The 26410-nt window shown below is 63.3% G+C and overlaps 1 protein-coding gene across 1 annotated transcript in view; it reads left to right on the plus strand.

The window, feature by feature from the left end:
- The first annotated feature begins 2740 nt into the window (after window positions 1-2740).
- Window positions 2741-26410, plus strand: part of LOC120616111 (polypeptide N-acetylgalactosaminyltransferase 9-like) — a 33407-nt gene continuing 9737 nt past the window's right edge. Inside the window, exons 1-3 of the mRNA XM_039879481.1 lie at window positions 2741-3069; window positions 16685-16865; window positions 25969-26135. Of these exons, the coding sequence (XP_039735415.1) occupies window positions 2829-3069; window positions 16685-16865; window positions 25969-26135 (589 nt within the window). The 5' untranslated portion in view covers window positions 2741-2828. The remainder of the gene's footprint in view (window positions 3070-16684; window positions 16866-25968; window positions 26136-26410) is intronic.

Genomic DNA, 26410 nt, shown 5'->3' on the forward strand with positions numbered 1-26410 from the left:
TTGGCTGTTGTCCACAGTCGAGGTGGCTGCTGTCTGAAGACTGGGTCCTGAAGCGACCGGTCAGCAGAATTCCCGGCTGGCCCATGTGTGAGGGGTACCCCGCCTGTTTGTTAGGTGGCATCACCCAGCCTGCGCCGACGGGTATAGGCAGGCAGCAAAACATGGCACCCAACTGCCCCGTTTGAGTTGTGAGCAAGAAATGCCCGTTAGTGACTCTCGATTTTCAGCCTCTTGTCAAGGAAAAGAGCAAGGCCCAGCACGGACCGATTCTGTTTGAAGGGATGGAGCATTGTGTCGGGACAGAGCCCAGCACAGAGCGCCTTCTGGACATCAGAGAAACTAGCATTGCCCGGGACCAGGTGGCTTGAGGGTCCTCCTGGCCCCTCGTACCCCGGCTTGCCCTGCTCGCTTGCTCAAGGTCTGACCGTGCGTCTCCTCCAGGGTCTGCCGGGCCTGCTCGCCTGACCTCTGCAACTCCAGCGAGGGCACGTCCTGCGCCCACAAATCGTGCTGGCCGCCTGAGGGCTGGCCACCTGAGGGCGCCCTGCCAGGGCTTTGTCACGGGCATGCCTCAGGCGCGAATCACGGCTGCACAGCCCACAGCTCAGCCTTCAGTGTATTTTAAAAACCAGTGAACACCAGTTAGAGGCATCCCCCCCTCGCATAGTACCCCACTTCCCCCAAGTCAACGTGCTTGCGTTTCGAATGACATTTAGCCAAATATTGATGTATATTTGCAATGTGTCATTTCCTACTCAATTTTAGAATGCTGCACAATGTAGTTACATGACCAAAATGATATTTTCTCCTGCAAAACCACTTTAACATCGCTTTCAATAAACATATAATGAAAAGTGCTTTCTTTTTTCCTTGGGTGACGGTGGCTAATAAATTTGATTCTGGAGCCGAATTGTCTGGGCTCGAATCCCAGGTCCATGCTTTGCCATTGACGTGACCTTGAGCAAAGCATCCGCCCCCCACTGCCTCAGTGTCCTCATTCGTACAATCGGATAGTGCCAGCTCCCATCACAAGGCGGTCGCTGTTCGCGGTGGTCTGTTGATAGGACCTACAAGAGTGCCTGGCAAAACCTCGCTGCCGTGTAAACGTGAGCTGTTTGTGTTATTCTTCTAGAAGCTCTCCTTCCAGCCTGGCATTTTATAAACAGAAAAGTGCAGTAGTCCCTAGGAAAGGATGTGAAATGTCTATTTATCAAAAACGGACTGGTGTTTATCAAACTTGCTACGTCGTAAGCCAGTTCTGGCCGATGATTCAAGGCAGAAGTCCCAGGCTCCTCTTGGAAGAAGTGACTTATGTGGTGAGTTCCCTGTAGACAGGCCTCGGGTCCCAGTAGCCGGGTCCCTCTTGGTGGCGAGCCTCTGAATTTCTGGAGGAGAAACGTCCGGAGAAAGAAGAGAAGGGTTTGGCGGGGAAGATGGAGTGGGTCCCTCAGCTCCTGGCAGAGTCTACCCCGAGGCAGGGACAGGCTGGCACACCCCAGCCCGAGAACCAGAGGTGTGGCAGACAGTGCTGGACTCTGGGCCAGAGGGGCACCGTGAGCTGGGAGCCTGCAGCCCAGGGGTCCCTGTGCCCTCTCCTGGTGGGCTCCCCTGTTCAGCCTGGTGGGGTCCCTAGGTCCCATTCAGTCTCCAGCCTTTGGGCCTGCCCTTGAATTCGGCTCTTTCCAGCCCTCGCCCGAGAGGGGGGCGGGGAGGGGGGCTGGGGGCTGATTCATTTTGGCTTGGGGGAGCCAGGACACTCCCAACGTGGGTCCGACCCTGCGATCCGCCCTCCCCACGAAGGCCCCCCACTCCCACCTCCAGTCACGCAGACAACACTTCCTTGACCAGGGTCAATTAGACTCGAGTCAAGTTTGGAGTTGTTCCCAGTCTGGAGAGGGGACGTGGAGAGGGAGGGTCTGCTGGCTCCGCCCCCGCCGCGCCCACCCGGGATGCCCCTTGATCTGGGCACCCCCCCACCCCAGCACGGGCTCCGCCCCGCCCGGCCGGCCAGGCGGGGACACCTGGAGCTGGCGGGACCCCGCGCCCTTCGCGGCGGGCGGGGCGGGGCGGACCCGGCGGGGGCGGGCGCGGGGCCGCCGCGTGCATGCCGATGAGCTGGGCGGCCGCGTCACTCCGCACCGGCGCCGTCGCTGCGGGGCGGGCAGGAGCCGCACGCCAGCCCGAGCGCCCGCCCGGCCCGCGCCTCTCTCGCCTCCCTGGCCCCCAGGCCCGCCCCGCCGCCCCAGGACCAGGCCGCGCCCCTCTGCAGAGGATGCCGGCTGCGCCCTGCGCCCGTGGCCCCGGGCTGCCTGTGCGCGCGGGGACCCCGGGCGGCGGCGGGGCGCGCTGAGCGGACGCGGGTGGTGCTGAAGGGACAGCTCCCGGGCGCAGCGCCTGAGCGCGCAGCCCTCCCGCGGCCCCCTCCCGCAGCCCCCTCCCGCACCCCTCCCCACACCCCTCCCGCAGCCCCCTCCCCGCACCCCTCCCGCAGCCCCCACCTGCAGCCTCCGCCCGCAGCCTCCTGCCTCAGCCTCCGCCCGCACCCTCCCGCACTCCTCCCGCAGCCCCTCCCACCTCCCGTGTTCAAACCGCGGCTCCCCACCTCAGCCCCTTCCGACAGCCCCTCCCCCAACCCGCAGGCCGCTCCCGCCACCACGGCTCCTCCCCCCACCCCGGCCCCCGCCCCGCGGCCCCCGCCCTAAGCCCCCGCGGCCCCGCAGCCGGCCGGGCTGGCTCATGGTCCCCGAAGCGGGCTGGGCGGAGGCTCTTGCGGCCGGGCCCACCGGGTGCCCCGTGGGCGAGGCAGCCCCCCGCTTCCAGCCGCGTTCATGGCGGTGGCCAGGAAGATCAAAACTTTGCTGACGGTCAACATCCTGGTCTTCGTGGGCATCGTCCTCTTCTCTGTGTACTGCCGCCTGCAGGGCCGCTCCGGGCGCCTGGTGCAGATCGTGCGCAGCGCCCACCGCCGGCCGCGCAGCCAGCCGGCCAAGGCGGGCGCGCTGGGGGACCGCGAAGCCATCCTGCAGCGCCTGGACCACCTGGAGGAGGTGGTCTACAACCAGCTGAATGGTGGGTGAGCCGGCCAGCGTCCTGCGCGGAGTCAGGGGGCGTGGGAGGAGGGTTGTCCCACTGCACTGAGTCCCAGCTGCTGGCACTTTCGTCGACCCCAGGAGCCTGATGGCCAACGGGCTGGGGTGGAACTCCTCCAGTCACTTGGGAGGGCAAGCAGGGAAGAGAAGGGCTCTTTAAGGCTCAGATGAGCAGGGGCGTTAGCTGGATGACCACTGGTTCACGCATCCCCCATGGACACTTTAGAACACCCCACCACACACACAGCGACCAATGTACTCCCCAAGAGGGCTGGAGAGAACTTGTGAAGAGGGTCCAGGACCTGCTCTGGGGGCGGGCAGCGACCAGGGCCAGGAGCATGCTGCCTCTCCACGGGTCAGGGGTCAGGGGACAGGGCTGACCCCTGGGGCCACCCCCTCTGTCCCTGAAGTCCTTGAAGTGGAGGCGGGCAGGACGGTGCCCCTTCAGAGGTTTGGTGCTGGTGGGGCACACTGCCCCCCTGACCGCCTGGCCTATCCAGCCGCCCGTCCCGAGGACACTCAGGGCTGGTTCCGGAAAGCCTTGTGGGCAGGGTGAGGCTGCAGCTGTGCCTGGCGGCCAGCAGTTGGGCCTGGCAGGGGCCTGCGGGTGTTAATCCTGGAGGTGCATCCTGGGCCGTGCCTCGAGGCCCCATCCTTGGGGGCGTCTGTGGGAAGCCCAGCTGCTGACAGCGGCTTCTTGTTCCATCCGGAACAGGTGTGGGTCACCCCAAGGGTCAGCGCCGAGCGTGAGGGTCAGGGCCCACGGCCACAGCTGGACGGACTGAGCACCCTCCCACCTCAGAGTTGGCAGAGCAGGGTAGGGGGGCAGAGGGGCTGCTGCTTCCTGGGCCCGCGGGTGCCGGCCGGGCCTGGGGGGGGGTGTGTGTTTGCCTCGGTGGGCTCTCACTCGGTGCCTGCTGTCTGCTCCTGCACTGGCAGCCCCCCAAACCCTTCGGGCACGTCGGAGCAGGCTCTGCAGGGGGTGGCCAGGCCAGGCCCCGTCTGCCCTGCCTGCTGCCAGTGCAGCTCAGGGTCTCCTTTAGGACACCCGGCCTGCCTCTGAGCAGCACCCCTAAACACGGAGGCTTGGTGACACCCCAAGATCCAGAAACTGTGCACAGCCCCGCTCGCCCCTCGGGGAGAGCAGAGTGCCTCTGCTTTCTCGCCGCCCCCAGGGAGCCCGTCCCCCAGCTGTGCTCGCTGGCCTTTGTGACCTCTGCTTCAGCTGAAGCCACAGGGGAGAAAGTTTGGTCCCTCATCCCCGGCAGGCAGCTTGCCCCGTGAGAGAGACAGCTCTACTAAGTGGATCTGCCGGGGTGTTCCGGTCTGTTTTATGGGGAGAGCCGGAGGGTTATATAAAACACTGGCTGCCGGTTGTGTAACAGTGCACGGCCAGCTCAGCACGCCAGCCAGCCGGTCCCCCCGCCTCCCCCCAGGTGAGAGGCGGCCGAAAAAGCCAGGACCTTCCGGTGACTTTCCCGACACTGACCTGAGATGAGGAAGTGTTTGGGAACACAGGTGTCACCGCACGCCCAGCCCAGCCTTCTCTCCGTCCTCGTCCCTCCCTCGGGTTCCCTCCGACCTCTTGCGCCCTTAATCTCCTCCCGCCCTCCGTTTCAAAATCCGTCTCCTCCCTCCCTTCACTGGAACCCCTTCCTCCCTCCTCGCTGATTCCTCTCCTTTCTCCTCTTCACCCTTTGCTCAGCTGTCCCATTTCTGTCCGTTCTGCTGCTCTGTCCCCGTCTTGTCTTGTCAGTCATCGTTCAGCCTGCTTTCTGGCCCCCACCCCGCCCGCTCTCATTGATGAATCTGCCCTGCGTCTCTCAGGCAATGCACCCAGCACAGCGTCTCACGTGGGAGCCATTCAGTATCTGTTCCTGGAAATGGCAAGAGGGTCCCCAACCTAATGCTCATCCCAGGTCTGTCCCTGGGGGGGGACAGGACAGGAGTGGGGTTGACATTGGTTCACGAAGCCATTTGAAATAGCACTCAGCCCTCGGATGGGGCACAGAGCCCCCGTGTGAAGGGCGTGGAAGCCCGGCAAAGAGGAGGCTTCCTGGAGGAGGCGGCGCTGCCCTCCCTTCATCCTGGTATTTCAGATGCAGGAAATGTGAAACTGGTCCCTGTGGTTTCCACCCTGTCACCGTTCAGCCAAGTTCAGGCAGGAGAGGCAGAGGGCCAGACCCGCAGATGTCTCGTCAGACTTCCTCGCCCTCGACTGCTTCCTGGAGCTCTCTCTTCTGGTGGGAAGGGTCTGGTGGGAGGAGGGACACCGGGGCTGGGGGCAGGGGCCAGTCGTTCCCCCGGCTTCTTGCCCGGACCCTTCCCTTAGCCAGTCCAGTGACCTGTACTTGGGATGTCGTGCTGACCTTGGCAAAGACCTGGTAGGGGGGGTGGTGTGGATTCAAATTCACAGCACCTGGGGGAAAACGTTCTTCAAGGAAACGCAGTGTAGGCGCATCCTATATGCATGTGAGCTTCGGCTTCTAAATTCAGTGCTCAAGGCAAGAAAAAATGTTTATAGACAAAAGTCGCCCGCTGACCATCTCGACTCGCACGTAAGGCACAGCGTTCCCCGTGCTGCGTGTGAAGCTGGCACGCGGGTCTTAAGAAGGCTGGATCCGAGCACCTCTGCTCTCGGAGAGGAGGGGGGCGTGTCCCCACGCAGGCGTCTGCGCGGCAGGCCTTCTGCCTCTGGGAAAACAGCCAGCTCCCTGGGGATGGGGCGGGCGAGGCGTTTCCCCATGTGCCTGCTGTTTTCAGGGTTAACTTCTCCTTCAGCATTAAGCCTGTGCAGGGTGAGAGCATGTGGCTCTGTCCCGTTGTTGTAGGCCTCGGACGGGTGTGGGCCCTGGACAGGTGTGGGCCTCAGACAGGTGCGGGCCTTCCCTAGTCAAGGGCATCACTCACAGGAAGGGTTGGTCTCCTTTGTTCAGAGAGGAGCATCTGGCGCCCACCTGGCCACCTGTGACCTTCGTGACCCCTGCAGAGAGGTGACCCTGAATCGGAGCTGGGGTAGGCACGGTGGAGTTTCGGTTTCCGTGGGTTAGTGGCTTTTGAGGGAGGTCATTTCTAGAATTCAGAGCGCACACGCCGGTTCCCGTCACCCTGACCCGCCCCAGCCCCCGTTCGTAGGGTGCTGTCAAAGCCGTGGGCCACTGCGCCCGCAGAGAAGCCGAGAGCCAACGAGACGCGTGGCTTGCCCGGGGTCGTTTGAGAGCGAGTGGCGGGGGCCACTAAAGTTGGTGCTTCCAGACGTGGTTCCTCCTGCTTTCCCCGGGGGGCCTTTCCAGCCCGAGGTCAGCAATGTCCACCCTCCCGAAGCTGTGCTGTGAGTCACAGCGTCCTGCACTACTGATCCCAACAGTCAGCGTCACCGCGGCTGGACAAATGGCCTCGGCCCGCGATTTAATCACGGCCCTGGCAGGCGCTGCTTCGGGGTGGCATGCAGTTAATTGGCCGGCCATTTCCCCTCAGGACATTCACTGTCTGGCCCTTTGCCCCCATTGGTGCCACACCTCCCCCACGGACACGGATGTCCCAGGAAGAGGGATAGCTGCCCCCCCAGAGCCCTGCTCCCCGGCCCTCCCCGGGGCCGCAGGCCGGCTGCCAGGAACCGCTCGTGCCCTCCGGGTCATCCGTCGTGTGCAGCGTGTGCTCCGAGCAGCCTGCGATGACGCTTCGCTCGCTCCGCGAAGGCCGAGGCCTTTCGTTTTGCTTTTTTCTGTGCATTGCCCGAGCTCCCCGCCGGCTGGGCTGGCCCGGACCCCATCCGGCCACTGGCCAGCGACGGCTGAGCCAGGACAGCCGAGGCCCCTTCCCGACACGGGTGGCACCGTGCAGACCTGGGCCCTTGTGCGGGGAGATGGCAGCACCCCTCGCGCACCTCGCCTGGGGGAGCGGACCTCGCCAGTGCCGGCCTCACCCGGGGACGTGGGTCCGCGGTCCAGGGATGACGCACGGGGCGGCCCCCCCCTTGGGAGCGAGCAGGCTGGGTGGTTCTGCATTCGCGGCTCGGCCCAGCCATCTGCGCGTTTCAAGGCGTTGTCAGTTTCCGAAAGGACGTTGATCCGTCGTCGGCTGGGAGCTCGACAAGAATTAAGTCTCGTATGTTTCCGCATCCCACGTCCCACTGGGGACACCCACGCGGGATCGGGGGCCAGGACACGAGGCGAGGTGGGCCCTGCGGGTGCCGCCGACACTCCACTCGGGAGGGCAGTGGGACCGTCTCCCGACACCCAGCGTGGTGACCGCAGGAGTCCGACCACCTCCACGACCGCGTCCGCTGAAGAGGGAAACTCGCTTTCCGCGTCGTTCACGGGTGCTTAAGAGCTGCCTTACCTCATGGCTGGGCGGGGGCCGTGTGAGGCCGACCCCCCCACACCTCTGCCCGGGAGGCAGTGCCAGGCTCTCACGCCCGAGGCCACCACCGGGGGCGTCCGTGACAGGAGAGGATGCTTTGTGGAGAGGGCTGCAGGCCGGCGCTGGACGCAGGGCCGGGACGGGAGTCGGGCGTGGCAGGGAGGGCCACTTGCCGGGACTCGGCTTCTGGGCGGCCAAGGGCTCGCTGGCTCTGAGCTGCGGGGTGCAGTGGGGAGGGAGAAACCGGCGCGTGGTCCCTTCGGGGCTGCAGATGGCCTTTCTCCGCGCCGTGCTTTCCTGGCGTCACCCTCGGGAGGCTCAGCCCTGTGGGTCAGGGTCCCCTGGGGACCTCACGTACCCTTAGCTAGCTCTCTGCCCTGGATGGCCTACCCGGGCCCTGGCTGCGACCGGATCAGCTTGGTCAGCCTGGCGGTGGCCTTGCAGCTCCTGCCTCTCAGAGCAAAGCAGAACCGCTTCTGTCTTTACCAGAGCCGCCGGCCCCGGCGGTGAGGCCGGCCAGCCTGGCTCACTGCAGAGGGCGCAGGCCGAGGGCCCGGTCACCCCGCGGCCGCCTTCACGCGAGTTCGGCAGCTCATGGAAACGCTGGCGTCCGGCCGGCCTGAGCACTCGGCCGTGCACAGGGCGCTAAGACGGGGCCGCCGCCCCCGCCGCCCGGCCCTCAGCGTCCCCACCTGTAAGGGGGTCGGAGTCATGCGCCTCGCGGTCTCACCGGGTGGGTTCGCGTGGGGGACGAGGAAGGCTCTCGCGAGGCCGAGCCGACTTTGGCCCGCAGCCACCAAACTGCCCAGCTCAGCTCCACTGGGCCGACTCGCACTTCCTGGGTGCCTTGGCTACATCCTGGCTGAAAAACAGCGTGACTCCCAGGCTTCCACAGACAGCGGGAGGGGACTGGGGAGGTGACCCCCCTTCTCATCCAAGTCATACTGGATTCAACGGGAACACACTGAATGTCGTGTGTCCGCACATTGCTGTTAAAGCCCACCCCAGTGGGGTGAGCGAGGGGAGGGGCCTGTGGCGGTGACCAGGGTTAGAGGGGTCGCAAGGGGCCCGGGGTGGGACTGGTGCCCTCGTCAGGGGGTCACACGATCTCCGTGAGCACATACCTTGGACGGCCCAGTGAGGACACGGTGAGAAGGTAGCCGTCTACAAGCCAGGGACGAATCGTCCCTTGATCTGGGACAATTCCAGCCTCCAGACTGTGGGATTTAAGTGTCTGCCGGCGGCTTGCTACGTGGCCGAGCTGAGAGCCGGCACCAGCCGTGGGCTCCTCATGCCTTCAAGGCCGACACGTGCTCTTGGGCTTGTCCCTCTCCTCGACTGACCGTCACTGTCTCCTGACAGACGGAGCTCTAAGGACGGCACCCTCCGCTCCAGTGCTGTGTCTTTATTCATTCATGCATTCATTCATTCACAAGTACTTGCCGAGCACCTGCTGGGAGCTGGGCCCTGGGCTCTGCATGAGAGAGGCCAGCGGCCCCTGTCCTGGGTGGCCAGCGAGCAGGGGCCCGCCCAGTGGGCCCCAGCCAGAGCCAGAACACTGTCCGGGCCATCCGGACCCTCTCCTCCCTGGGGCCCAGACTGTGTCCCCACTCCTGTCCCAGAGTGTGGGGTCCTGGGTCCCTTCCTATCTGTGACTGCCCAGGGCTGGGCGGAGTGCATGGGAATGACCCTTCCCGGGGGATTCTGCAGTCAGGGTCTGAGCCGAGACCGGAGCTCAAGGACACCCGAGCACGTCTGCCGCCAGGGGCCAGGGTGGGCACGGGGGCCGGGGCCTGACCTCTCAGACCCTCTCAGGCTGGTCCCCTCAGAACCAGGTGTCCCCGCAATAATTGGGCTCAAATCTGGGCCGGGCTGGCGCTGAACAGTGTGAAGAGCCGGCCGCGTGACATGCTGCACCCTTCACACGCTCCCCCAAGTGAGAGCAGGGGCCAGCAGACCCATTCTGCCGGCCGCCCCTCATCTCTGCCGCGGCCCCACCAATATTCATGCAAGCCAGATGCCAGTATTATGTACGAAGATTTATCAAACACTGTATTAGTCTCGGCGAGAATATATTTTACAGGTATCGGTGTGTCCTGCACGATATTCATGACTTCACAGTTTCAGGAGGGCAGTCAGTCTTCCCTCGACTGACAATCCGTTATTCGTCTGGGTCCCCAGGGGATCTTAAAAGACCTGTCGGTAATGAAATTAGCTGTTGTCTTTGGAGAGCAGGCGAAGCTGCAGCCGGGAGCCGGGAGCGAGCGGTTATCTGCAAGGGCCGAGGCGAGCCGCCTCTCGCCAACATGTGCACTTTGTCATCATCCAAATGAATAGTCAGGCACGTTAAATTGGCCTAAATTTTTATAAAGTGAAGAGACAGGGCCTGGGAGCTGGGGGGATGCTCTGCCTGCCGCCGTTCCCACCTCCTCCGTCCACCCCACACGCTCCCAGGAGTCGGCCGCCAAGGTCACAGGCCCACGAGGGCACAGCAGGTGACAAGTGACTTTCCCGCGGCAAACCTTGGAGTCCGTTTCGCTAGGCGATGTTGGGGGTGGGGACGGACGGCCTCTACGATCCGAGGGCAGCGTGAGGACCCACCGGCCACAGCGGCGCCCTGTCTGGAGTCTCCGTCCCTGTTGGCCTCGCCCGTGCCCGGGGTGTGTGTCCGTGCTGGTCATCGTCAGGGGGCGTGCATTGGTGGCATCCTGGGAGGGCGGCATCTGCATCTGCTCCTGCAGGCTCAGTCAGTGGGGCCACCCCGCCCCGGCCAAGGCTCGAGGGTCTCCCCGGCCCAGCCGCACAGGGGGGTCCAGCTGGCCCTCCGGCGTCTCTGCCTTTGCGCCCTCTTTGAAACGTCAGGTTCGCAGAGTTTAGAGCCCTCCCCGCTGGGGAAGGGAGCCAGTCACGGACTCGCTCATCTCCCGACTCCCACTTTTCTTCATTCTGGCCTAGTAATTTCTTGCCGTCTCGTCAGATATTCATCGCTTTATAGAAACTGATGTTCTCACTGTTTGCGATCTAACGCTCTTAGTGGCCTTCAGAGTGGCGGTCGGTCCCTCGCGCTCCTGGGGACCCCGGCTGACATGACACCCAGTCCCGCCCTCCAGGCCGCCGGAGGCCGTGCGTCCCCGCGTCCCCAGGGTGTCCCGACACGAAGGCGTGGGCCAGGCCGCGCGTCGGGGGCTCCGGGACTTCGCTGGTGGGACGCCCGCCGCCAGCCTTCCCAGAAGCCGCCTCTTCCGGTCGCCCTGTCCTGGGACCAGCAGCCTCCCTGTTTGGACTTAACATTCCTCCCTGGGAATATTGGCTTAAGTCGCCGTGACAGATGGAAATCAGTGATTCAGAGAGAAGCTGGGAGCTTGAAAGCCACACTTCCTTCCAAGTTGAGAAATCACAGCCGCCCACAAGCCCCGGGGATCCTGGGCTCCCGCGGGCGGGCTGGCCCAGCGTGGGGTGACGCCTCCGAGGGCAGAGGCTGCGGGGAGCTGGCAGCTGTGTCTGCTTCGCTGGAGGGCTCCCGGCCCAGGCCGGCCAGCCACATCCCGTAGGGGCCCCTTGCTGCGGGCGGGCGGTGTGGCTCGCCGGACGGCAACGCCTCTCACCCCTTGTTTCCCAGGTGAGGATTCAGGGGCCCTGACAAAACTCTGGGCACAGCGGCCCGACTATGTCGTAGAACATGCAGTTCAGAGGGCCGGCAGGTGTCCTCGAGAGCCCCGCCCCATTTGAATTCCAGCTTCTCCCTTCCTGCTATGTGGCCTCAACCTCGTGGTCACAGGATGGCTGCTGCAGCCCCGGGCTCTGAGCTCGAGTTCCAGGCAGGAGGAATAGGGAAGGACTGCAGACAAAAGACAAAAACAAACCAAGCGACAGCTTCTGGGCGCCCAGGCGCCCCTCCCCTCACCTGCGTCGCCTCCGTCTCTGTCTCTGTGACAGGCCTCCTCCCCTGTCTGAGTCAGTGCACCCCCACCCTCTCTCGAGGACACCCGTGACGGCTTTCGGGAGCCTGGTAGATGACCCGGGGGCTCTCCCATCTCAGGGTCCTTAACTTAATCCCGTCTGCAAAGTCTGTCTTACCGTTTAAGGCGACACGTCCACATGTGTCGGGGACTGGAACCCGCCACTCCCGCCCTGGATGACGGATCCCCCTGCCTGTTGACGGGCTCGTCCCTCACATGCGAATGCGTTGCTGACACCATGACGCGAGCCCACGAGCCGCAGGCCTCACCGCCCCCCACGGCCCCCGCCCCGCGTGCCGTGATGGTCCCCGGGGGAAAGGGCCTGGGAAACTGGGCCAAGACGCCCCACGGCTCCCGAGCCCAGGCCCTGGGTCGGTCTCCCGCGGGGGGCGAGTCTCACCCCCTCCCTGTCGCCCCCGCAGTTAGGTCCCAGGAGAGGGACCCGCTCGACCCCTCCTTCCACGCAGGCCCCCCACACACGTGCCGACCCCCTCAGTCACAGCGGTGGGGACGCGTCGGCCCGGGAGGCCCCACTCCGCCTGGTTCTTCCACGGTGGCGGCTTCGCTCTCCAAAGACTTCGCTGCCTCCGAAACCAAGTGCGCGTCACTGCCTCTGGGTCTGAGCGAGGGCATGGGAGCAGAGAACATTCTGGAAGGAGGTGGGGCCTGAGGGTGTGTGGGACTCTGGGCCCTGGGGACGAGCCTGTGCGCTCCGGCACTTCCCTCCACCCTGGTCTGGACACCCGGCTTCCACACAGCCCAGGACGCACCTCGGCCCCCTCCGCCTGGACCCCGGCTATCCGGACCCCTGGGAGACCCTCACCCGCCTGCGAGGCTCTGCGGTGCGGCCAGCCTGTCCAGGCCTTGCTCCGCCGTGGCTGGCCCAGCTCTTGCCCGCCTGGGCCAGGGGCGTGCCCACCGGCGTGGGTCAGCCCCTGGGCCGGCAAGGGAAGTACTGAGTCGTCAGTGTCCACTGGGAGCCCTCCTCCTCCCCCGCCTGGACACCACCCGGACCATCCAATCGGCACAGGCCCCTGCTTCCTCCTCAGTCCCCAAGCCCCCCCACCCGTCCAGTGCGCCCCCATTTCCTGCAGGCTGATGGAGAGTCCCTCGGAGGCTCAGGGAAGTCTTGTCTCACTCCCAGCCCGCCCCCCGAATGTGTGGCCTCAGGTGCCCGGTGGTCATTCCCACGATCCCCGTGGGCATCGCTCGCCCCACACCCCGTCCTGTGTGCGGGCGGCCGGAAAGTGAGGGCCCGGTCCCCTGGGCGCCCAGCGCCTGGCGTTCAGGAGCTACCCAGACGCCCCGACGTCGGTGCTGGTGGGCGAGGGAATAGACGGCACGGTCGCAGGGGGGTCTGGTGTCTGCAGCCGTGGGAAGCAGGTCTGTGCAGTTTTCAGTGACAGGAAAATGCTCGCAGTGCAGAACGGAACGCAGGCTGCTGCGCGCCACACGCGGCCGACCGACCGCGCTGGGAAGCATTGCGCAAAGTCGTATGCAGATAACGCGCAGCTTAAATCCTGGTATTGATTCTCCTGTGGCGTGGACGCCGCTGATCTTCCCTGTGCGTGTGTGCGTGTGTAGCACGTGTGCGCACGTGTGTGTACGTGTCGTGTGTGTTTTTGGAATTTTCTACAATAAGCATTTTACGACCTTTTCGATCAGAGCCAGTGCACTTTCTAATTAAGGAAGTCAAGGTATGTTTGCCAGCAGCGTGCAAAGTTAACCTAAACCTCCTGCGATTCGGCACCAAGCTCCATAAAACTAAGCGTGTCGGAACTGCGCGGCCGGCGCTTGGCCATGCGGTAGACTGTCGCGTGCTGGTTTAATATGTCAGCGCTGGGACGCGGCCGCACAGTGGAGCGGCGAGCACGTCTGCTTTACGTGCAGAAGGCCCTGGGTCCGCGCCCCGGGGGAGCCACGGTCCGTGGTCTACGGCCACGCCCCCCTGAACGAGCCCGGCATCTGATCTTGGAGGCTTAGCGGGGCCGGGCCTGGTTAGTGCTTGGATGGGAGACCACCTAGGAAGACCAGGTGCTGTAGGCGTATTATAATAATAATAAATTTTAAAAAAATAAAAGATAAGGGTTAATTATAACCATTACTGGGTTACAGATAATAGCACGGGACACACTTTGGACCATTTAAAGTGGGAGCAAAAGGCAAAGCGCAGACCCCCGCCCCAGTGCTTGGGGCCCTGCCCACTCCCCAAGGGCCAGGTGGGGAAGAACAGGTGGCCCGGGTCATCGGGAGTCCCACCCAGCTGTGGAGGTCCCTGAGCGCCAGGCCACAGCCACTTTTCTGAGACGTGAGGCCCCTCCTGGGTGCAAATAGCTGGGCTCCCTAGAGGCCCCCGAAGGCCCCGAGCCAGGGCCTGTATTCAGTGATGCCATGACATAGCCAGGTTCCTGCTCCTGGTCGCCTGCTCAGTTCTGAGCTGTGCCAGCTGTGGATGCTTGCACCGCCTCTCCTGCCTCTAACTCTGACTGGGGGGACCAGGGTGGGCGACGGGCAGCCGTGGACAGGGTGGTCAAGGGGCCGGGTTACGCTCGCTCACGTGCTGAGACTCGGGGGTCCCCTCCGTGAGGGCTGATGGGGGCACCCATGGGAGGGGCTGGAGGCGTCAGCCGTGTGGGACCTCTTCTGCAAATGGACCCAGTTACCGCACCCACATCCAGGGCCATGGTGGGCGTGCCTATGGCCAAAAGCACATTTTGTTATTGTCCTGTGTATTCACCCAAAAAGCTGCACAGAACGTCACGACGCGGACCTAAAGCGAACCGAAATATGCGTGATTTGGGGTGCAGTTTCAGGGAAAGCAAGCGACGCGGCCTCGACGTTTGAAAATCCTCCGCTAACTTAGCTGGCGACGGCATTTCACCGCAGTGCTTGGGGGCCGCTGGTCACAGCGTGGCGCGTGGGCCCGCGTCCCGTTAGAACTGACCTACGGACCGGCGTCATGGGCGGCTTGGTGGCGGTCACAGGGCCAGATGCAGACGGCGTCAGCGGCGGCGACCGTCTGAGAGGTAGCCCAGCGGGAGGCGCAGAGGGAAGCGTGCTGACTTTTCCTTTTTTTTTTTTTTTGCAATCCGACATTTTATATTTTTATTTATTTTTATTGTGGTAAGAACTCTTAACATGGGATCTACCTTCTAACAAATTTTTAAGTGCCCAGGAGACCTCTAGCTTATTCATGTAAGTTTGGATACATATATATTTAACTGAAAAAGATAGATACATGAAACCATACCCGTCCAACAGTGACTCTGGGGAATATGCTGACTTCTCTAACCTGGCGGGGAGTCCGTAGACATCGGCTAAAGCCGACACTTCCAGAAATAGAGCCACCAGTATGCCTTTTAAGGTCAGGAAGGGAACCACCAGAACAACTAAAAATAATGACCCCAGCTGGAGAAAAAGGGGGAGGGGGGTGGGTGGCGGTGAGAAGCGGATCACCCCGCGGAGGAAGCAAGGTCCAGCCCCTGTGTGTGTGCAGGGGCGGGGGGGGGCGGGGGTGAGGCAGTGGACAAAACGAACAGGGCCAAGGCCACCAAAACGACGTCCCCGGAGAGCGGCTTGCAGAGCGGCAGGCACAGGAAGCCTTTTGTCGTGTAGCTTTCTGGGTTGTGTGAACTTTCCAACAGGGGTGGGGCCCCCCCAGGGGGTCGCCCTCAGCTGCCTTTGGTGGGGGCGTCTATCAACAGACTTTTCAAAGTGAGAGATGGGGGTGCAGGGCACGCCTTTAAAAACAGCGTGATTACAAATTTTTTGCAATATAGAAAGAAGCGGGAGCCATTTGCGTGCCATGTAATTCTCAGTTCTAACTCCAGCGGGCACCCTTCAGTCCTACATAGACCAATGCAATGTTTGCTCGTTTAAAATGGAATATTCTGGTAGATGTGGAGGCCCTGGATCCTCCGGGCCTTGGCACCGGGGAGCAGGGGTGCCCACTGGCTATAGGGGGACGAAATCGGCTCCCTGCTCTGAGCCGGGACTATTAAAAGATAAACTGAGGTCAGAAACAATTTTACGAGTTTGTCTGAGCCATAGCAGCCGGCATCAGAGACACCAGCCGTGGTGAGCAGCACTTGGGACGGGAGTGGAAACTTGGCAGAGAGAGCGAGGGGTGGGGCAGCTGCAGCCTGAGGCTGGGAGGCTGGCCGGGGGTGGCCTTCTTGGTCTGACTGCTGACAGGCCGGGGTTTGGGTCTGCTGTGGAGGGCCAGCCGTCTGTTTCCCCGGTAACACACCGGAGGAGAGGAGCTGTGTCCCGCATGTGACATCGACATCAGGTATTTCCCAGGGTCTGCCCTTCCCATGGCCTCAGGGGCCAGGGACCTCTCTCGGCAGAAGCCGCTGGGTGTCTCCGCGGGAGCCACTGACAAAGCCAAGGTGCCCCAGGGCGGCCTATCCCGGGAACTGTCCTTGCCGGCTGGCCCTGCTCCGGTCCCAGTTCCCTCTGGGAATGGTGTCACCAAACCAAGTTCCTCTCCTAGCACAAGTGACCACACAGAACATTCCAGAACACCCCCAGCCTGGCTCGCTCAGGTGTGTCCCCATGTGCACTTGCCCTGATCACCCCAGAAGTCTGAGGGCTCCTTTCTAGCCAACACCACCCCCTCTAGAGGTCGCCCACTGTCGCCCCCGCCCCAGGTGAGCTTTGCTGAGGGACCCACGCAGGAAGCAGGCAGCTCCGTCAGCCAGCAGGTTGTGCCCGCCCAGGTGGCCGTGGTCGCCGGCCCCGCCTCCTCGCCCGGAAGCGCCTGGCTTCGCGCGCAGGTGCAGTTAGTCCCAGGGATAGCCACGGGCATGTCACCACGTGGGCCAAGTGCTTTGCATTTCGAATGTTAGTTTACAAATTCTTTGCTTTTAAAAATTAATAGACCTTACTTTTTAGAGCAGTTTCAAGTTCACGGAAAAATCCAGTGGAAAGTACAGGGAGGTCCCCAACGTCCCTTCCCACCCAGGCGGCTTCCCCTACGCGTGAGGCAGGGATCCGTCATCATCACCCCAAGTCCACGGCTGACACGGGAGACACTTGGTGTGGGGCATTCTGTGGGTTTAAGCGAACGTGCAATGCCATGTGTCCGTCATTACGGGGTCAGACAGCAGGTTCTCTGCCCCGCACGTCCTCTGAGCGGTGCCTGCCCATCCCCGCCCCGTTCCGGCGTCCCCCGCAATGTCCGGCAGCTGCTCTCTGCCGGGCGGGGCCGCGCTGGGGCGGCGCCGAGGGGCGGGCTGGGCCTGCTGACGCCCTCTCCCCTCCTCCCGCCAGGCCTCGCCAAGCCCATGGGTCTGGTGGAGGGCCCCGGGGGCCTGGGCCAGGGCGGCCTGGCGGCCACGCTGCGGGACCACAGCCAGGAGGCCGAGCGCAGGTACGAGGAGTACGGCTACAACGCGCAGCTCAGCGACCGCATCTCGCTGGACAGGGCCATTCCCGACTACAGGCCCAAAAAGTGAGTAGCCCCCGCCCCGGCCCCGGACACGGACGCGCGGCGCTGCGCTGCGCTGCCCTCTGCTCCGGGCAGGCGCGGGCGTCCATACGGCACCGAGGCCACCCAGAGCCTTTGCCACGCACGTTTCTAAGTCTGGGAACCCGGGCTGCGCCGTGGCTGATGCCCAGGGTGCCGCCACCCACGCAGATGTCACAAGTGACAGGCCAGAAGCGCCGGGCTCTGCCGAGGGGTTTGTCCTGCTCGCTCTGGTCCAGGTCCTGCGGTGGTGTGTGGAGACTTTAAACCGAGCCTCAGCCTCGCCCTGTCCAGAAGGGTTCGCCCTGGGAGCGGGGGCGGGACAGTAACCCCGCCCACCGCCGCCGGCGGTCAGACCCCTCGGTGGGCTCATCTTATGGTCGCTCAGGACGGAGCCCTGGTCCCCAGTCACTGCGTGCTCGTGAGGACTTGGTGGACACGAGACTTGCACAAAGCACCGTGTTAGGTGGACGTCGTCACCGTGATGCGGTTCCGCGGAGCTCGGCGCGAGGGGCGCTGGGGGGTGGCGAGGCGGGGCAGCCACGCGGTCAAGGGTGCCGTGCGCGGCGGGGTGCGCGGGGAGCGCGGCGGGGTGCGCGGGGAGCGCGGCCCGGCCGGGCCTGAGCACGCGCACCTGGCGGGGCCGCTTCACCTGCCCGCGAGTGCCCGTGGGGGCTGGCGCAGGTGCAGCCACGGTGCCTGGACGGCGGGACCGGCCTGGTGTTTGCCGCCCCCCAAACCGGTTTTGTTTTGGGCACGCCCTTCTCCCTGCCACCTCCGAAGCCGTGGACGCTTCTTCCCCGCCGTAGGGCTAAGCCGGTCAGTGGGGCACCAGCCACCACCACTGGCTCAGAGCTGTCACGTGGTCGTGGCCAGCCCAATCGGCGAACCTCGGAATTACCTGAGGACGCTGGGGGGAAAAAATCAGGTTTTTTTCTCAAAGTAAAACTGCAAGGACGTGAACCTGGGGAGCTGCTCCATCTTATCACCGCGAGAGGAGAGCTCGGGCTCCCAGCCCCCCACCCCCGGGGAGAAGCCAGCGCGGGGCACTGCAGACGGGAGGGGCGAGGAGCCGGTTCCAGGGCCCTCGGATGAGCGCCCGGATCCAGCTGCTCCTGAAGCCGGGTGGAACGCGTTATAAATAAAGCCTCTAGGCTCTGCAGTGAGTTAGCGCACATGCACACACACATACATATTTAAATTTTTTTTTCTGGAGCAAATCGGGATTGGATTTCTGCTTGAAGCCGAATGGGCTCTGCCCAGTTTGCTGGCCATGTCTCTGCCCACTGACATGTCCTTGAGCACCTTCCTCCCGGCACCTTGCTCAAGCAGCAGGACCGCCTCTGGCTTTCCCTGTGAACGTCCTGACTCCCACCCCCACAGCATGGTGCAGGCGGCTCCCCCTTTCAAGATCCTCAGTCTCCCAAAGGAAAAACCGACAGAAGCATCTACCCCTTGTCTTCTCACGTCACGGAAGAATCATGGGGCTCTGTTAGGTGACAGGCACCACGTCGGGCCGCACTTGGCAAGCGCTGACATGTGCATTGTGCCTGAACTGGCAGGAGCCTGATTCACGGGCGCTCCGACCAGGAGGGGCCCCGGTCACTGCCTCCCTGAACCGGAGAACGCAGATTTCACTTACACGGTTTATTCTCATTTCTTTCTTACGTGTTTGTTTATTCTCATTTCTTTCCGAAAAAGAAACAAGGAAGCTCTGATGCCAATGACATGCACGGAACACCCCCCGACACACACACACATGCATGCACGTGCAAACACACAGGCACACGCACACGGGCGCTAAGCGGTTGACACTCTAGAAACGGAAAGAGACCTTTCCAAGCCCGTCTGCCAGGCTCTGCCCTGGGCCCTCTGGACTTAGTGCCATCGCTCAGCCCAGAACCTGTCTCGCACCCGGTTGGCTGCCTCACGGGGACCCTCCACGGGCAGTGACGGTGCTCATGGGCGCATGGCTTGGGACGTGGGCCCAGTAGTCCTGGGACAGAGGGACCGCAGGCAGCTCAGCGAGTGCGGGCCTGAGCCTCGCCCTGTGGCTCACTCTGGACACACGTGCTGCGGAGTGCTGCCCAGGCCGGGCGTTAACTCACTCACGCCCTGTAGCAAGGCTTTGGGAAGCAATGCTGTCTTCACTTTAAGATGGGGAAACTGAGGCAAGACAGACCAGGTCCCTGGACTGAGATCCCAGGTGCCTGGGTATGGAGCTGGCACCTGTGGTCTGCAGACTAAGTGGGGTGGGGGCGTCCCTCAGGGGTGCAGGCTGGGCGTCGGGGAGCAGGGGCTGCGGGGTCCCTGCCCACACCTGGACCGCTCACGCCCCCTTCCTCCTCCTGGGGACTGCAGGAATTAGTGCTCTCCCCTGTCCGTGGCTGGGCCACAGACACGGTCCGCCAGTTCTGAGGACGCCAGACGCGTTCCCTTGAAGCACCTACGTGGACAGGGCCTGCGAGCTGAGAGAGGGACATGGCGGCTGCCAGTCCTGTTGTCCCATCTGAGCCCCAGCTGACAGCCCCGGGACAGGCTCTGGCCCAGAACCTCCAGCCGAGGCCTTCCTGGAGCCAGGACAGGATTCCAGCCATGGGGCTCTGTCAGGTGACAGCCAGTTACGCAGCTGTAGGTGACCAGAACCTGGTGAGGGGACCACCTGAGACAGGGCTGCAGAAGGCCGACAGCTAGGGTCTTCTGCTCCACAGATGGCAGCAGCTCCATGTTGTCACATCGGGGCCGGCGCTTAGTAGGCCCTCAGCAAATGTTTATGGACAATTAAATGAATATGTACATAAACGCAAGCAGTCTATGCCCATTTGAAACATTCGGGTTCAGATTCCTGAATGGCCTTAATCCCCAGGAGCCTGTCCATCCAATCAGAAACTGCCCTACAGGTGGGCTCTGACAGGTGCAGTCATCAGGAGCATGCACGGGACGTCAGAGGGTGTGCATGCCTGTGCGTGACTGTGTGTGCACGTGTGTGCCTGTGCCCGTGTTTGTTTGCGTGTGCCTGCGAGTGTGTACCTGAATGTGACTGTGCGTGCCAGTGTGTGCCCTCGTATGCTTGTGCATCTGCATGTGCACGTGTGCATACGTGTGCCTGCACATGTGTGCAGCGTTCCCAAAGGCAAGTCCACCAAAGTCCCAGTGAGAACTCCCCCACTAACACAATATTGATTTCCCTTTTCTGGAGGTATACGGCTTTTCTAATTAAGCAGCGGCTTTAATTATGCCACAAAGCACAGAACGCAGATCTCGATTATTAAGCCTGGCCCATGGGATCGTGGAAGGGAGACTCGCGCATCCCAGCTACGCGTCACGGAAGCGGGCAGCCGCACCCAGGCCCCGTCCTGCGTGCCAGCGCGGTCACGTGTTCGCGGAGTCTTCCCGCGTCTCGTCTGCAGCGCGCACAGCGTGGCCGTCACGTCGGACACAAGCAGGCGTGTTGGGTGAGGACGAGGCTGAGCCCACGTGCCAGTCCTCGCTGCCTGCGTGGGGCCTGCTCTGACGCCCTCTGTGTGAAGGGCCTGTGAGTGAGGGCGGGTGTCGTCATGGAGACGAGCCGGGCCTACGGACTGTCCCACGGGGAAGGCACTGGTGCGGTCCACACCAGGAGTGGACAGTCCCCTCCTCACCAGGCCACCCCTGCCTTCCCGCCGGCCCCCAGCCCTCTGTGCCCAGGTACACGTGCCCTGGCGGGGGAGCGGTGGCAGACTCCCACCGCTGTCTCCTCTGGAACCCGGCTTGGCGGCTCATCCTGCTGTAGGGTCAGGGGCTCACGGAAGCCGGACAGGACAGACGGACCGTGTCCTTGGGGGCCACTGTACCTCCGTGCCCACCGGGATCCTGCCTCAGCCCCTTGGTGGCCCCGGCAGCAGGAAAACCGGCATTGGTGTGGCCCTGCTCACTGAGGAGGCCCCAGTCAGATCGATGTCCCCAGGAGGGCAGGCGTGTCACACGCGAAAGGCTGGTGCCCCCACCAGGAAGGCCTCCACAGAGATGTCACAGGCGGGAGCCATCCCGGGTGACACGCTGCCAAGAACACTACCACAGCAGTCCCCAGAAATATCGGTCCCAGTCTGAGGACACAGCTTCCTGGCCGGTGCTGAGCCCTCAGCAGGAGGAGGTGTGTCTCGCTGTCATGCAGCAAAGCTCGCTGTTCCCCGGGAGGGACACGGTCACCTCGTCTCCAGCAGCACAGGGGGCGTCTCCATAAATTTTCATTAGTGTCTCTGCGACAACCAGTGAGGTCAGCAGGACGCCACCTGCCACACGCTCCACCCGAGACCTGGAAAGCGGCTTTGGGAGCCTCGTCACCACTGCCTCTCTATAAATCCTGCTGGAAATGCCCCGTGTGGCAGAGGCCTTGCTTTTCGGGGGATATGGGGTCTGAGCCCGCCGTCCGTAGGCGGCACCCATGTGAGCCTGGCACCGTGCAGGGTCACTGTGCGTCCACGGAAAAGTCGGAATTGGCCCGTTCTGGTCGTGATGCTGCAGCAGATGACCCTGCACTTCGTGGGCTGAAGCCATGTGTTGATGGCCGCGGAGGCCGGAATCCGGACAGGTGCAGGCGACCTCCCTGCACGGCACCTTCGCGTCCACTGAGCGGGCGTGACGGTGGGGTCAGGCACACGGGGCCCAGGCTCGCGGCCTGGAGACGGTGCCCTTTTTCAGGGACGTGGGGGCCGAAGCCAGAGGAGGAAAGCGCCTCCAGAGGGGCCGGCCAGCTGGATGCTTCGTGCCTCCAGGTCAGGGCAGGGAGGGCAGGCAAGGCCATGGGCCTCTCCGGAGCAGGCGATGTGGAGCGGTGGCCAGCCGGACACCAAGGGGAGCAGAGGGGCGGCAGCCGCGGCGGGGAGTGGCCCCGGACACGGCCGACCTGCTGTCCGGGGAGGCGCGTGGACATGGCTGTGGGTTGGAACGTTGGGACGCGATCGACTATGTTTCAGTGTGACATGTACCACCTGCCAGGCTTCAGTTTTAAAGTGAACCAGAGCCTGGCTCATGGGACTGGCCTGGGATTCTCTCCACCACCCGAGGCCCTGGGAGGGGGCGATGGGGCCCCGAGGCCCCAGGCCTCTCTGTCCCCATGCCCTTGTCCCCCCACCCCCGGTCACGTGTCCACCGAGACCCCGGCCAGGCCCTCGGTCGCCGTGGTGACGAGCCCTCGGCAGCAGCGCTCCGGGGGCTGCACTTGTCCCCAAAAGCCACGACTTGGCCCATTTTTTGCCTGACGGGAATCGTGCTCCTGCAGCCCAGGGAAGAGCCCCGTGGCCCCACCGGAACCCGGTTTCTCCGCGGCTGCAGCTTGGCGCTGTGTGTCTGTTTCAGATCTCTTCCCTGGCTCGGGCCTGGGGACGAGGCGGGGGCTGCGAGCAGCCGAGGTCACAGCTCAGGGCGGGGGGGCCCCAGCGGCTGACACAGAACTCGGGGAGAGCTGGGGACTCGCGACGTCCACCCGGGAATGGGGTGCAGGCACGCGGAGGTGGCCTTGTCCACAGACGCCACGCAGTCCTGGGACGGGCACAGCCCGGTGGCCGCGGGACCCGGCGTCCCGTGGAGAAGGCAGTGTCGGGGCGCGGGCAGTCACGTCGCCCATGCTGAGCCTGAGCTCACGCGGCTGGCGCCGGGGCGTAAACGCGCTAGGCCGTCAGCGGGAGCACAGCGGTGACGCGCCACATCGGGGACGGAAGCACCTTTCCCTTGAACTGGGCTGGTCCCGCCTTATCCTTTGGGTCTTGTTTGAGCTGAATTGGGTCCCCCCAAAATTCACATGCTGCAGCCCTAAGCCCAGGACCTCAGGACGGGACCGTGTTGCAGGTCAGGACTTTAAGGGGGTGACTGAGGTAAAATGAGGCCCCAGGTGGTGTCCTTCTAAGAAGAGGAGGTCAGGACACAGACACAGAGGGACGACCCTGTGAGGACGCGGGGAGGACACGGCCGTCTGCACGCCCAGGAGGAGCCAGCCCTGCCCAGCCCTGGAGCTCAGACGTCCCCCCTCCAGGACGGGGACTGGAAACGTCTGCCGTTTACGCCACCTGGTCTGCGGTGTTCGTTACAGCCACCGTGTAGGCTGACACAGGTCTAAACCCACGGTCACCCCCTCATGGCCTCTCCCGTCCACCTCATCTAAAGACGCCCCAAGGCGCTCCCCCCGCATCGCCCCATTTCCTCTCTGCTCACCCCCTTCACGCTCTGAGGTCACACTCTGTGGCTGTCAGCTTCCTCTCTGGCTCCTGCTGTGACAGGGCCTGCCCCTGGAGGCGGTGGGCCTGCTCAGCGGCATACCAGCGGTCGGGGCCCTGAGGGTGGGTCTGTCTCTGTGGCAAACGCAGATCCTCAACCTCAAGGTCAAGGCCAGAGACAGGCAGCGAGCATTCACTAAGGTCAATACAAGTCGCTGTTCAGGAGACACTGACTCCGGCTGAAGCCCAAGTAGCGTTCGAGATGGGAGACAGAGGCACCGGGTGTTCATGAGAAAGGATGGGGAACACAGAACGAAGGCGTTGCCGTCGGCGCAGAAAAGCTCCATGGTGACGTGAACTCGAAGCGGTGTTTCTAATTTCCAGCCCGGTCGCCGTGGCATCTGCTGCCTTGTTCCCTTGCACACGGTTCTTGGGGACGCTCGTTGCTCAGGCCCCGTCCAGGTCACACGGTCCATTTTCAGTGTTCCAGGGCCTGAGGGGGCCGAAGACGTGCACGGCGGGCCCCCTCCGAGACGCAGCTCCGGCTCCCTGTTCACAGACCTCCTTTCTCGAAGTTTTCTTCCTGCTTTACACGAGTTGCAAGTCCACGGAAATCGTGCACCCTGATCTTTTCTTTCTCCAGAAAACTGGAGTGGGATTCTTGTCAGCGTTTTTCTGGGCGAGGAGGCCCTGTGGCCCGCGTGAGTGACGCACAGCTCCCGTCAGCCTCGGAGAGTTGCCCTGGGGCTCCGGGGGCCCCCGCCTCAGGGCCTGCTGCACCCAGGCCCCCTCCCCCCCGCCCTGAAGCGGACGCGGCACCCGGTGCATGCGGGGGAGGTTGCCCCAGGTCTCGGGTCCTGGTCTTCATCCCGGGGACCTGCTTCCCGCTAGGGTCCCGTGGAGTACGTGGCAGGCGCTGTACCCACGGGTGTGAGCACCGCTGCAGCCACACCGGTTCTCGCCGGCGTCAGCCGTCAGTGGGGCCGCACGGCGGGCCCGTCGCTCCTGGTGATCATGAGTGGTTGTCATCGTTAGTGCTTAGTACTGTTGTGATGATTATTATCATAGGTGAACATAGTTACTGGTTTTCCCTCTAAAGTAGCTCCCTCCTGTCAACCCCGAGAACTCCAGCAAGTGTGTGTGTGCACGTGTGGGTGCACGTGAGTGTGTGAGTGTGACTGTGTGTGAGTCCATGTGTGCATGAATGTGTGTGAATGTGTCTGTGAGTGAGTGTGACTGCATGTGAGTCTGCGTGTGGCTGTGTGTGAGTGGGGCAGCTGCGTGCATGGGGTGGGTGCACGCGGAGTGCGTGTGACTGCATAGACCGTGGACTGCATGTGAATGAGTGCATGCAGGTGCTACGAGGGAGTGCGTGTGCGTGCAGATGGCCGTGGCTGCATGAGTGGACTGTGTGAGGTATGCAGTGAGTGCATGAAGCGTGCAGTTGCATGTTGATTGACTGCATGGCTACGTGAGTCTGCATGTGACTGTGAGTCTGAGGAGACTGTGAGTGATCATTACGCGGTGCAGGCGCAGCACGTGAGTCTGAGGTGACTGAGTCTGAGTGTGACTGTGAGTGACTGTGAGCTGCGCAGGTAGGCGTACATGAGTCTGCATGTGATCGTGAGTATGACTGTGATTGAGTGACTGTGAGCGCAGTATAGGTCTTCACATGTGAGTCTGAGGTGACTGAGCCTGAGTGTGACTGTGAGGATCAGAGCGCAGGGTGCAGGCTGCCCACATGTGAGCGTCTGAGTGCGTGATGAGAATGAGTGTGACTGTGAGTGACTGTGAGCGCAGTAGTAAGGCCTGCTCATGTGTGAGTCTGGAGTGACTGTGGAGTATGACTGTGACTGTGAGTGATTGTGAGCGCTGGTGCAGGCGCAGTACACGCGAGTCTGCAGGCGTGACTGTGAGTCTGAGTGTGACTGAGTCTGAGTGTGACTGAATGACTGAGCGTGTGCAGGCGTGCACATGTGAGTCTGCGTGTGACTGTACGAGTTCGGGCGTGTGAGTGTGTGTGTGCTGAGCGTTACTGAAAGTCCGCTGCCACTTTAAGGATATTTCGTCCACTCACGCTTGTCGCAGCAGCCAGCGAAGCTGGTCGGGCTCCGGGTTCACCTCGGTCACTTGCTTTCTCGTCTTTTCCTCCTGTTTCGTTGACTGTCCCTGTCCCCTCGGCCCTGGTGGATTTGCTGTTACTGATCCCATTAATGACCTTCTTTGCCTTCTTCAGATTTGTCAGTAGACGCACGTTGTCTGACGCCTCGGCCTCCTCCGCCGCCCCCCACATCCCGCCCACGGAGCACTTGCTCGGTGCCCCCCCCAGGGCCTCGGGCAGAGCGATGCTCCTCCCCCTCGTCTCCCCATTCCCAGGCTCGGCAGAGGCCATCTGTCCCTTTCGGTTTCCAACGCCCGGGCTTTTCCCCGCAGACAGGGCGTCTGCTCCAGTGGCCTCATTGAACATTTGGGTTCCACCATCCTGGGCAGCCTGTCACCTCGGGGGCAGCGCCTGCCGTGTGCAGGACCAGTGGATGTCGCCCATCCTGGGCGCAGACCGAGCTAGGCGTTGAGGGCTGACGTGGGCCCCCCAGACTCCCCACTGACCCTGAGGTGACTGCTTCACTCTCCCACCCCTGCCGAGGCCACCGAGGACACGGCTCGGTGCGGTCCCAGCGGGACTTGACCGCCTCGCGGCGGAGGCGCCCGCCTTGGGCAGGGGGGTGGCGGGTTCGGGCCGGGACGGGCACGGCTGTGTCCTCTCCCGGGTTAGGTGTTCTCCGTCTGTGGTGTTGCTGTCGCTCTTCCGATGGAGGTGGGGTTCAGAGCTGGGGAGCCAGCCGCCTGCGGGGCCCCGCGCCCCGGGCCCGGCCCAGCGCTGACCGCCGCCCCTGCAGGTGCAGACAGGTGCCCCCCTCGGACGGGCTGCCGCAGATATCCGTGGTCTTCATCTTTGTCAACGAGGCGCTCTCGGTCATCCTGCGCTCCGTCCACAGCCTGGTCAACCACACACCCTCCCCGCTGCTCAAGGAGGTCATCCTGGTGGACGACAACAGCGACAACGGTGAGCGGCCGGTGGGGCGCCCGGCGGGGGGCGTCCACCTTCTCAGGCCACCCGGCAGGGGTCGGAGCGGGCAGGGCAGGCCCCGCTCGCCGTGTCCAGCACCGTCTCCTCCGCCTCCAGTGGCGCCCTAACCACCCCTGACACTGCAGCGGCTCCGACCCCTCCGGGGGCCTCCCACGCGCGGAGTTTTCCAGTGCCAGCCTTTTTGTGACTGGCTTATGTCGGGGAGCACGACGCCCTCGAGGCCCATCCGTGGGGTAGCAGGTGTCAGAATT

Source organism: Pteropus medius, unplaced genomic scaffold (assembly GCF_902729225.1).
Source record: "Pteropus medius unplaced genomic scaffold, Ma_sr-lr_union100, whole genome shotgun sequence".
NCBI classification, from domain to species: domain Eukaryota; kingdom Metazoa; phylum Chordata; class Mammalia; order Chiroptera; family Pteropodidae; genus Pteropus; species Pteropus medius.